This window comes from Typopeltis vanoorti, chromosome 11 (genome assembly GCF_054136105.1).
Source record: "Typopeltis vanoorti isolate ZY-2024b chromosome 11, IOZ_Tvanoo_1.0, whole genome shotgun sequence".
NCBI classification, from domain to species: domain Eukaryota; kingdom Metazoa; phylum Arthropoda; class Arachnida; order Uropygi; family Thelyphonidae; genus Typopeltis; species Typopeltis vanoorti.
This window is the reverse complement of record NC_143559.1, coordinates 50267193-50280320: the sequence shown is the minus strand read 5'-3', so window position 1 is coordinate 50280320 and position 13128 is coordinate 50267193. Positions and strand designations below refer to the sequence as shown.

Sequence of the window (13128 nt, the reverse complement as noted above, 5' to 3'; positions counted from 1 at the left end):
AAATTTTCCCAAAATATTTTTTGTATGTCTCACAATCATTTCCTACTCTGCTATTTAGATCCCCAACAAGGACCAACTTTTCCTTTTTCTTTGTGTTATTGCTTTTTCTAATGCATCAAAAAATTCCTCCACTTCTACCTTAGTAGAACCTTCTGTGGGACCATAGGCACAAATAAGTCTCATTGTCCAGTTCCCCATTCTCATATTTGCCCACATTACTCTACTTAAGACTGACTGCCATTCAAAAAGAGTAGCCTCGTATTTTGTGTGTTGAATACTATGGCTACTCCTTCTTTTCCTTGATTGTCATTGCCTGAATATAACATTTTGTATTTATTGCTCAGAATGATCTCATCAGTTTTTGTCTTTTTTGTTTCAGTCACCCCCTATTATGTCGATCTGGTAATTATCTAATTCCTCAGCTAGCTCCATTTCTTTGCAATTCAGGCTTCTTACATTGATAGTACCGATCTTTAAGTCTGGTGATTTTGAGTTGGGATTTGTTTTCAGATTTGTTCCAGTAGCTGACTTTTCACTGTTCGCCCTGGTTCCCTGGCAAAAACAACGGGGGCCTTGTTTAAACCGGGCGACGCCCCAGCCGGAATGAATTTTTGAAACGAAACATGGACCATAAAGCATAAATTGGACCATAAATTTTGAAGTGAAACATGGACCATAAAAAAAAAGAATGAAAAATGGATTCAAACAGCAGAAATGAAATTCCTCAGAAAATATACCAAGTGGGACTATAAAACAAATGAAGAAAGTTCTCGATTCCTGAATATAAAAATTAATTAACCCCTATATAAGTAAATAAAAACAAAAATAGTTAGAATATCTAAATCAAATGGACAATAGCAGACTGCCAAAAATACTATACATATATAAAATAAATGGCAAAAGAAGAATTGGCAGACCAAGAAAGCAATGGCATGTGACTGGAACAGACCACTTGGCCTAAAATCCATGACAAAAAGAAGACAAATATCAAGTGAATGAGTTAATTTGTAAAACTATCTATTTAGTTGTCAATTCAAAGATTAGCTGGCCTGGCTGGCTGAGTAGTAGTTAACATACTTGTTCTCCAACACTAACAGGTTGTGCATTGAATCCCACCAAGGGCATAGATGTTTTTGTGAATATCTTTAGGTGGGAGATGAATTTTGTTTCACAGTGTGTGAGACCACTGTCCTACTTGCTGGAGCTTGAAGTGGCTTGAATAAGTTCAATGTCCAGATCATGTCAAAAAATAAAAAAAGGAAAAAATATATATATAAAATAATAATAATAAAACCTTAGCCTGACTAGGTAATAAGGTAATGTGAGAGACTCATAAAAAGTAAAATTCAAATACCAGTATTTAATAAACCACTCCTTTGAAACATTCTGATTTCATGTAAGGTATATTGCATACTACTTACCCTCCAAACTGAATTTGTTTCTTCTGATGTTTCTTTGAATTATAATATGTCCTTAGTATTGCAGTGCACTTATCCTTTAAACAAGCACTTTCTACAATAATGTACGTATCTAAATAATGGGCAAATATACCTTTGGTTAATTTGTTGAGCAAAGCTGAATCACTACCCATTTTAAGAGATGAAAGTTGACTACATAATTTCTGAGTCCTAATTTAACAAATAAAAATTAAATAAACACAATATTATATCATATAATAATGCAGTATTTGACTGTACATTTCAAGAATAAATCCAATATAAGCATTCATTATAAAAATTTAATTCATTTAAAAACAGAACTCCAATAATTATTGTATGTAATTCAATGCAATTTAGCTTTCTGTAAATAAAGAATGAGAGTACTTCTTAAAGTAACCTGTCAGGAGGGCAAATAAATAAAACATGTAGAGAAACATGTTTAATAAAACATGTATAAGGAAGGGAAGGTCTCAACAGATTGACACTGAGGATACTTAATGTTGAAGTATATGTTAATGTACACACATTGGCCACTGAATTGGAAAGGTTTATTCATCAGTGGCTTCTGTATAGGAATGCAACTGCCAGTACCAATCCTCTTCAATTCCTGCACATAGTTCGGTAGGATATGGGTCGGGGATAGCCTTCATTAAATGCTTTGGTCAACTGCTGCACACAGGAAGTTCTGCTTGCCCATATACGCCTTCTCAGACTATAGTGATCTCATTCCTGACAGACTATCTTAGGACAATAGTTATGCCTCTTAAACAAGTAATGTGGATCATTTTTCCACTGATTAAACACTTGGGATATCTCACCTTTTGAGAAACTAGTCAATTTTGCTATTTTCAAAATCATAGCTCCAGCAATGCAGGTACCCACAATAAGTCACATAAAAGATTAAAGGAAGAAGGCGGAAAGTATATGCTGTTCTATACGTTCCAACCAGTTCAGCTAAGCAGGGAAGACAGGTAAATCCAGTACAGTACTTTCAATATGTTTGTAAAGTTTACTTTGGCAAGAAAATTTCCTATGTTTATAGCAAAGTCAGATAATTTTACAATATCTAAAAGGGAAATCATTGCATAATAGCCAACATATCTGTATGGATATTTGTAAGAAGCAAATCCTGAGACAACAAATGCTTCCAGGTCAGAAGACCTTCCACAGCAATCACACCTGAAAACATTAATGAAGTGCATGCCATCATTCTTGATGATAGATCAATATCAGCCAAAAACATTGCAAAGACTCTAAGGATAACCAGGGAATGAGTTGGGGTCATTATCCACTACTAACATCTGGACATGCAGAAGCTCTCAGCAAAGTGGGTCCTCCAAATGTTTGAATGCCGACCAAAAGAGAGAACATGGATGTCATCTCAAAGGATTTTGGCTCTTTGTGAGAAATCAGGTGGAAATTGTTTGGCTGTTATTTTGACTGTTGATGAAACATGTTCATCACTATGACCCAGAGACCAAACAACAGTCAATGGAGTGGAAACACAAAGGTTTTCAATAGCAAAAGAAGTTCAGAAGGGAAGGTTCTTGTCATTGTCATTTGGGATATGGATGGTGTAATCCTTACCAAGTACATTAAAAACAGTGAAACTCTTACAGCAGCAGTTTATTCAACAGCTCTGAAGGAGGTGCTGAAGGAAAAACAGTATGGGAAACTAAGCAGAGGCATGTTGCTTTTTGCAGGACAAGGCACCTGCTCACTCTGCTCATGAAACTCAACAGACAATACACAACTTGGGCCTTCAGTGTCTGCCTCACCTACCCTATTCACATCTGACTGGCCACATCTGACTACTTCATATTCCAAAATTTAAAGGAACAAACTTTAACTATACATTATCTGTGGTATAGAATACCACAGATGAAGTCATATCTGCAGCTGATAAAAAAAAAGGTGGCAAACCTTTTGGCAACTCCTATAGGTAAAGATGACCTTCCTACTGCTTCTGCCTGGTATCTCCACTTGGGCCTGGCTCCAACTGAAGAGACCTCAATAAAGGTCGAAACTAGTCTGGGTAGTGACCAATCCTTTAATGCATAACAGTATACATATCCACAAGGAGATGTGTTTTGCATTTGGGAGATACTGGGTTAGGAGTGTTGGTAGCTTGCTCCACCTTTGCTACGAGTTGCCTGGGTGTTGCACTACCTACCCAGGTAAGATAGCACAACACTATATTCAGTCCTGAAGATATTTTCAGGTGCAAACTTTGTTTGTTCTCACTGGCATGAAGAAGTACAGATCTAAACAAAATAAAAGCAGCATCAAATTGGGTTTTACTTGCAATAGGATGTGGGATATTACAAAGGACTGTTTCAATAATAAACATGAAATCCATAACGGTAAGAGTTTTATAAGCTATGGATAAATCTAAACTTTTAGACAGCACTGAAACTCATCATGTATCAATGGCTGGCCTGAAATATTAACAGCAGTTTTCTTGGTGTCAACAATGACAACTAGCAGAATTATTATTCAAAAGACATATTTCAGTGATTACACCACATTTTTTATTATTCAGTTATACAATATACTGAATAATAAAAAATGTGGTGTAATCACCGAAATATGTCTTTTGAACCAATTAGCCACAGAAGTCTATGCCTGCAAGAATTTTTATTTTTTTTAAATTAATTAATTTATTTTTTTAAGCAACTGCTGAAATTTATGAATATGATATTTTGTATCTACTGGGTTACTGAACAAAAGAGAATGGGCTGTCAATTTGGGACTTAGTCAACCAAACTGCACTCTATCATCTTAAACCACAAATACATATGATGATGATACATGATAAGATTTCATGCCAGCAGATGAGGCATTGCCCAGTTACACAAGGCTGTGCTGTTTTCGCTAGGGAACAAGAGTGAACAGTGAAAAGTAAGCTACTGGAACAAGTAGCTCACAAGGAACTCCAACTTAACATCTAGAATAAAAATAAACCAAACATCAGAAGAACTGAAGATAGGAACCATCAATATAAGGAGTATTAATGAAAAGCAGTTCAAACTTGCAGAAGAATGAGAAAAGTACCACATGGACAAAATTGGCATTACCGACACAAAGAAGACAAAAACATGTAAAATCTTACTAAATAATATGTATAGAATGTTATATTCAGACAATAATTATGAAGGAAAGGAGTAGTAATAGTAGTAGTGATAGAATTCAAAACCAAGTATGAAGGACATGCCCACATAACTGTACTTGAAACAGCCTTCTTGAGTGGGAGGAAGTTTCAAATAGTTATATGGGCAAACTTTAAAATGGGGAAATGGACAATGAAACTTATTTATGCCTATAGTCTCATAGAAGGTTCTTCTAAGGAAGAAGTAGAGGAATTTTTTTTCAGTCATTAGAATAGGCAGCTGACATTAAGCAATAGGAGAAGCGGTCCTTGGTGGAGATCTGAACGGCACAGTAGCAATGAATCCTATGAGGCATATAGGAAAATTTTGGGAAAATTTGGAGAAAAGGGCAAAGCTAATAATAATACAGTGCTATCTTGCTAATTCGAACTAATAAAAACCGTGCTCATTCGGATTAGCAAAAAGTTCGGATTAACGAATTTTTCCCCAAGAGACAACAATAACTAGCGATTAAGAAAAAATAATCAGATTCTAATGGTACATCAATTTAATTCTGTAAATAAATTAACTGATAGAAAAAAGCTACTGTACTGTAATGTAAAACAAAACAAACAAACAAACAAAAAAAAAAAACATTACAAGTTTATTTTAGTAAAAAATTTAATTTGTATGTACCTGTATTGTTGAGGATTCTGATTTAATAAAATTGCATAGTTCAGTACGTAACTTAATTTGCGTAAAAAATATCACTTTCTTGTACACAACACACAAAAAAAAAGTTTCACAAAACAACACACACAAAAAATAGTTTTTTTATTTCTTTATAAAAAAGTCACCAATTTTCTTTTGCTTCTTGGAAGCTAAACTTTTTTTGAATGCTTCTTCTCGGAGCTGCATTAGCAACAAAATTTTGTGGAATGGTGTATCATTCCTTAGCACATTCTATACACATATTAAAACTGTCAGCTGCCTCTTCATGTTTTACTTTTTTTTCTTTGAGTTCTTCATGGTCATCATCATCTTCTAATTCATTCTGTAGTGTCATATTTATAATTTCAGCATCTGATTTGATTTCGAATTCACTTTTGGTTCTACCTGTAATCCATTCCTTAACATCTGTTTGTGAAATATCAACATCTGGATTTATATTTTTAACCAAATTATGCACATTCTGAATTTCCTCTTTTTGTGTATATTTGTGATTCATGCCGACAATACAGTATGTACTGTACAGTATAAAAATGCAAACGTGAACACACAATAAATCAGTATATCCGTGCAATTGACAGTATGAAAAAAATACTGTACTGTAATAATAATAAAATAAATAAATAATAGTTAAAATAATAATTATTAAATAAAAATAATAGTACACAAAATAATAATACGTAATAAATAAAACTTTTTTTCTTTCAAACCGAGGTTCGGATTACTGGAGAGTTCGGAGACTAAAGAGGTTCGGATTAGCGAGATACCACTGTAATGGTAAGTATTTACTGGATTTCTGCTCAGGACACAGACTAGTCATTACTAACATCATGTTTCAAAATAAAGATATGCACAAGTTCATATGGAGAGAAGACAAGAAATAAGAAAAGCTTCATTGACTGTTTTCTAATTTTTTCTATTACAGTGGAACCTCAGTTGTCGAACGCCTCTGTTCAGTTCCTGAACATATTTTCCGAACAAAAAATGCCCCAGTTTCCAAACAGAATTTCGATTCCTGAACAGGCAAACGGCAACCACGTGTTCAGCTGTAAGGCAGGAAAGCGTCAGTTATGTGCAGCCTTCGTTCAGTGCAGACACCCGTTCGAATTTGCAGTGAGTTTCTTGATTTTCTTTGTATTTTGTTGTTTTTTTTTCATAAATTATTATAAATTAAGCCACTATGGGGCCGCAGAAGAATAGTGGTAGCAGCAAAGCAAAAAGAAAAGTTGTTAGAACCACGATAGAGATGAAAAAAGAAATCATATCCAAACATGAAAATGGCATTCGTGTCTCGAATCTTGCTATGCAGTTCGGTATGGCGAAATCAACGATATGTACAATACTCAAAAATAAAGAGGCGATCAAGAGAGCTGATGTTGCAAGAGGAGTGAAAGTTCTTACTAAACAAAGATCGCAGACAATTGAAGAAGTGGAAAAATTGTTGCTGATTTGGATAAACGAGAAACAGTTAGCTGGTGATAGTGTTTCTGAGGCTATAATTTGTGAAAAAGCAAGGCGATTACATGATGACCTGTTAAAGAAACACCCTGGTACGAGTGCTGATACGGATGTGTTCAAAGCTAGTAGAGGGTGGGTTGAGAAATTTAAGAGGAGAAGCAGCATGGGGAGGCTGCGAGTTCGAACCAAGAAGCTGGTGAAAAATATGTGCAAGAATTTAGTGACTATGTAAAGACTGAGGATTTTCTTACCCAACACATGTTCAACAAGGTTTCAACTGTTATGAAACCAGCCTATTTTGGAAAAAATTGCCAAAGAGGAACTACATCATTCAGGAGGAAAAAGCATTGCCAGAACACAAGCCAATGAAGGACAAGCTGACTCTCTTGCTATGTGGAAACACAAGTGGGGACCTCAAGGTCAAGTCATTGCTTGTGTACCACTCTGAGAATCCAAGGGTGTTTAAGAAAAATAATGTGATGAAAAGTAAATTGCCTGTTATGTGGATGGCTAATAGTAGGGTTTGGGTAACCAGGCAATTGTTTATTGAGTGGATCCATGAAGTCTTTGCCCCAAGTGTGAGAAAATACCTTCAAAAAAAAAAAATTTGCCAATTAAATGCCTTCTTGTGATGGACAATGCTCCTGCTCACCCTCCAGGCTTGGAGGACGAGTTAGTGGAGGAGTCTGATTTTATCACAGTGAAGTTCCAGCCACATAACACAACTTCTCTAATTCAGCCCATGGACCAGCAGGTCATTTCAAACTTTAAGAAACTCTACACCAAAGCACTGTTTCAAAGATGTTTGGAAGTGACCTCTGACACAGAATTAACACTCAGAGAATTCTGGAAAAATCACTTCAACATCCTCCATTGCTTAAGTATCCTTGACAAAGCCTGGGTGCAAGTGACTTACAGGACGATGAACTCGGTCTGGAGGAAATTGTGGCTAGACTGTGTAGCAGACAGAGACATTGAAGCTGAGCATATTGCTCTTGTCGATGATATTGTGTCTCTGGGCAAAAGCATGGGCTTGGAAGTTGACAATGCTGATGTGGAGGATCACAGGAATGAGCCCACCACGAAAGAACTGGAACACCTTCAGATACAGAGGAAGGGATTGAGGATGTTCCTAGTTCTTTGATCAAAGAAATGTGGTGAGGTGCAAAGTTATGTGGCAAGATATCACCCTCACAAAGCTGTAGCAAACCGCATCATAAATCATTTCAATGACAGTGCCATGTCTCACTTCAGAAACATTTTAAAAAGCAGGCAAAAACAAATGTCATTGAACAGGTTTTTAGTGAGACACATTGGGCCTCAAGAAGAGTCGAGTGGTGCCAAGAGACAGAAAAGAGAAAGAGAAAAAACCTCAGAAGGACAGTGATCTGATGTTTTTATGGAAGGGGACTCCCCTTACTCACCTTCTTCCACTTATGACATCAACTCTTCTCAGTATGTATAGTTAAAGTGAAGTTAAATTTCGTTGTTATTTTATCTATTTATTGTGTTTATTCTTTTTATGTAAGATTTTATGCATTTTCATTATGTTTGTATATGATCTTATGCATGAAGTACTGTTGTAAAGGTTTAAATAAACAATCATCTGAGGTTCGGCAATGGATTAATCCATTTTACATTAATTCTTATGGGAAAAATGGTTTCAGTTTTCGAACAATTTTGTTTCTGAACAGCCTTCGAATTAAATTTGACAACCGAGATTCCACCGTATTGTCTTTTTATACAAAAATTCTTGACTGACTGTGCTGTTTGTTTTCTTTTCAATCTGACTTGTTCTATTTATTTTTCTTAAGCATTTCATTTCAAATGTCTGCAGTTTTTTCTTCTCTCTTTTCTTAACTGTCCACGTTCTGCTCCATAGATGACTTTTGGTATAATTATTGATTCATATAATTTGATTTTGGCTTGCTTAGATATCTTGTTATGGTCAATATCTTAGATATCTATGATTTCGAAGTTCTATAAAGAGTACAAAAACCTATCCTAGTGCAGATATTGCTTCTGATCATAACCTACTGGTGGCAGAGTTACAACTTAGACTGAAAGTTATACTTAAGAAACATCAACAAAAAAGGTTTGATTTGGGAAAATTAAAAAACACAGAGATAAGAAGCAAATTGAGTCAAGATATGAATCAAGAGCTAGCACTTATCAAGAATGATGACATCATGAGGGTTGATGAATCGTGGGACAAATTGAAATCTGTCTTCATAGAGAAATGTACCAATACCTTATGTCCTAATAGAGCAGTAAAAAAGAAAGATTGGATGACTGATGAAATTCTTTCTCTCATGGATCAACGCAGATCATATAAAAATCATAATCCAACAAAATATACAGAGGTTCAGAAAATTATTAAACACAAGATCAAAGAAGCAAAAGAAATCTGGATGAATGAAAAATGTAAAGAAATAGAAATTCTACAGGAAAAGCATGACAATTTTAATCTACACAAAAAGATGAAAGAGACCTCAGGTATATCTAAGAAAAAACAATTCTGTATCCTTCGAAACAAAAAGGGAGAAATTATATCCAAAAAAGATGACAAAATACAAGAATGGGTGAAATATATAGAAGAACTCTTTACTGATAACAGACAGAACCCAGAAAATACAAATGAACATATGGAAGGTCCATGCATTCTAAGATCAGAGGTAGAATGTGCACTAAACTCAGCTTAAAATGGTCAAGCCCTAGGACCAGATAGAATACCAGCAGAAATAGTAAAGTTATTAGAAGGTGACAACATTAACATATTAGTAAAGCTATTTAATAAGATCTACGATACAGGCATAATCCCTCAAGACCGGTTACAGTCGACCTTCATCATGCTACCTAAAAAAGTAAATGCGAAAACTTGTAATGACTATAGAATAATCAGCCTAATGAGTCACGTTCTCAAAATGTTTCTGAAAATAATTCAAAAAAGAATATACAGAAAATGTGAAGACACCATCAGTGATACCCAATTCGGCTTTAGAAACATCTTGGGAACAAGAGAGGCCCTTTTCTGTTCTCAGATCTTATTTCAAAAATGTATTGACCAAAACAAGGTAATATTCATTTGCTTCATCGACTTTGAGAAAGCATTTGACAAAGTCCAACATGCTAAAATGACTGTACTATTAAAAAGAATTTGATTAGATGGTAAAGACATCAGGATCATTGAAAACTTATAATGGAACCAAAAGGCATCTGTTCAAGTTGATGACATTATTACAGACTCCATTAACATCAAATGAGGAATAAGGCAAGGATGTGTGCTGTCAAGGATGTGTGCTAACATCTACTCAGAAGCCATATTTCAAAATGTCTTGGAAGGAAGAAAGGAAGGGATTAGTTTAAAGTGTAAATGGTGTAAATTAGTGTAAATGGTGAAATCATCAGCAACATCCGATGATTCAGCTCTTCTGGTTGACAATATTCAGGATCTTCAAAATCTTTTGGAACTAATAAATGAAGAGAGTGAAAAAATGGGATTAAAAATAAATATCACCAAAACTAAATTCATGGTCATAAGTAAGAAACCAATTCTTAATTTAGCACTTTCTTTAAATAGGAAACAAATAGAAAGAGTGGCAAAGTTTAAATATCTCGGATGCTGGTTAAATGAAGATTGCAATCCAGAAATGGAAATAAAAGTTAGAATTGAAATGGCAAGAAAAAACTTCTCTTGATGAAATCAACACTGTGTAACCCGCAGTTTAAACTTACAGCAGGCATGGTTAAATGCTATGTATGGTCTGTACTGCTGTACGGTGCAGAAACTTGGACCTTAAAAACAACATAAAAAGACTTGAAGCTTTTGAGATGTAGTTATACAGACCAATGTTAAAAATGTCCAATCAGAAAGTACTGGAACAAATGGGGAAATCACATGAACTTTTAGATACCATAAAAAGAAGGAAAACTGCATAACTTGGTCACCTACTTTGTAATGAAAAATATGATACTTCAATTGATTATAAAAGGGAAGATAAATGGAAGAAGAGGACAAGGAAGACGAAGAAAATCTTGGCTGGCAGACATCAGGCAGTGGACTGGTATGAACTCTGAGAGACTGCTCAGAGTAGCTGAGAATCGCTCAAAATTTGCCAAGGTGGTCACCAACTTCCGATAGGAGATGGCACTCAAAGAAGAAGAAGATATCTTGTGTGTTTTCCAGATCTTCTGTAATTTTCCCATGGTGGTCCATCCTATCATTATTCTGTGCTTGATTGTTTCAAGTTCATCTATTGTTTCTGTTAGTTTTGATCCAAGATATATGAAGTTGTCTACTTGTTCTATTTGTTCTCCATTTAGGGTGGCTGAGATGGTAGTTTTGTTCCTCCCTATTTTCATCACTTTTGTCTTTTGTATATTTATTGTCATATGTTTTACAGGTTTTGTTTAGCTTGTTTATCAACCTTTGCAGTTCATTTGGGGGGTTCTTGCAATAAGGATGAGATCATCTGCATATTTGATATTATTTATGTTTAAGCCACTGACATTGATTCCAGGCTCATTGTCTATTGCCTTCTTTACAATTTCGTCTAGATATATGTTGAATAGGCATGGGAGATAATGGGCATCCTTGCTCCTTTTTGGATCTCTATGTGTTCTGTTGTGAGTGTGTCCTTTTTAATTATAGCATTTGTCTTAGAGTAATATTTTATCAGAAACTGTATTATATATTTGTCTATTGCTTTTTCTAGTAGAACTTTAAGAAGGATTTCTCTGTTGATGCTATCAAAAGCTTGTTTAAAGTCCACAAAACAACAATATAGTTCTTTATGGTCTTTCCAGCTGAGCTCTGCTAGTTGGTGCAATGTGAAAATCTGGTCTATTGTTGAATAGTTTCCTCAGAAACCAGCTTGTTCTACGACTATCATTTCTTCATAGGTGTTTTTTAATATATTTTGTATAATTCTTACAAATATTTTATAGGCGTGGGAGAGTAAATTGATTGGTCTGTAATTTCTGCAGTCTCTTTTGTCTCCTTTCTTGTATATTGGGATGATCTTTCCAGTTCTCCAGTCATATGGGATCTCTTCTGTTTGTAGTATTTTATTGAATAAGGTTGTTAAATATTCTATTGATGTGCTGCCTCTATATGATCGCAGTTCAGTAGGGATAGTATCAATACCTGGTGCTTTATTTTTCATCTGTTTTATTGCATATCTAACTTCTTCTTGTAAAATTTTTTGGTGGTCGTTATTTTCTTCTATTGTTGGCATTGTAGTTTTGTTTCCTTGGTGAAAGATAGTCTTAAAATAGTTTGATCAGATTTTTCTTATATCTTCAATATTCACGGTTTCAGTAATCGTGTTGTTTATCATTATTACTGCTTTTCACCAAGCAATTACAAATTACTATAAGAGAAATTACAAATAAGTAATTTCTTATAGTATCATGGAAGACTTTTAAGTTATTTTGTTGGTATGCTTCTTGGCATTTGTTAGCTTTTTCTTCTAACCATTTTTCTTTGGCTTTTTTGCAGAGATTATCAACTTTATTTTTTAGTGTTCTGTATTTTTCTCTATTCTCTTCATTGTTTTGTTGGTTGACAAGTATCTTGGCCTCTCTTTACTCTTCTATTGTAGCTACGATTTCTTGGGTTATCCATTGTTTGTTAATTTTGGGTTTGGTACCTAAAGTGTCTTTTGCAATTGATAAGACTATTTCTTTTCCTTCTTCCCAGTATTTTCCACTGTTCTGGAAGATTGAGGGTTTTAATTTCAAGCACATCTGTTCTAAAAATTGACTTCTGCTTGAGCTATCTTTTAGTTTTGATAGGTTGACTTCTTCTTTTCTGATATTGTTTTTCCTGTTGAATTTTATCTTCACTTTGGAAGTTAATATTTTGTGGTCCGTGTTGAAATCAAAGCTTCTTAATGTTCATACATTATTTACTGATCTTTTCCATTGTTTGTTTATGATGATATAGTCTATGCAGTTCTTTATATTGCCATCTGAGAATGTCCATGTATATTTATTATTAGGGCATTGATAGAACAATGTGTTTGTAATCATTAGATCGTTTGCTTTACAGAAGTGGAGTAATTGTTCTCCTCTGTCGTTAAGCTCTCCATATCCAAATTTCCCCATCACATCTTTTTTGTCTGCTGTGAACTGTCATATTTTAGCATTAAAATCTCCAATCACTATCATGAGTTCTCTGTTTTTGGAATTATCTATTTCCTGTTGTAGTTCTTCATAGAAATTTTCTATTTCTTCCTCTGAATGGTTACTGTCTGGTGCATATATTTGGATTATTTTAATTGTTTGACCTTTTTCTTTTGCTTGAAGTTTGGCTGTGATTATTTTAAGAAAGCTAAGCTATGTATAAAAGTAATTAAACAAAAGTCATGGAAAGACTTTGGTAAAAGTATGGGAAATAAATATCAGGAAAG

At 34.6% G+C, this 13128-nt stretch overlaps 1 protein-coding gene across 1 annotated transcript in view; it reads right to left on the bottom strand.

Moving 5' to 3' along the window:
- The window catches only part of Sec10 (Exocyst complex component Sec10), a 225602-nt gene that overhangs the window by 129342 nt on the left and 83132 nt on the right, over nt 1–13128 (bottom strand). The window contains exon 9 of the mRNA XM_090400320.1: nt 1422–1628. Coding sequence (XP_090256446.1) covers nt 1422–1628 — 207 coding nt within the window. The remainder of the gene's footprint in view (nt 1–1421; nt 1629–13128) is intronic.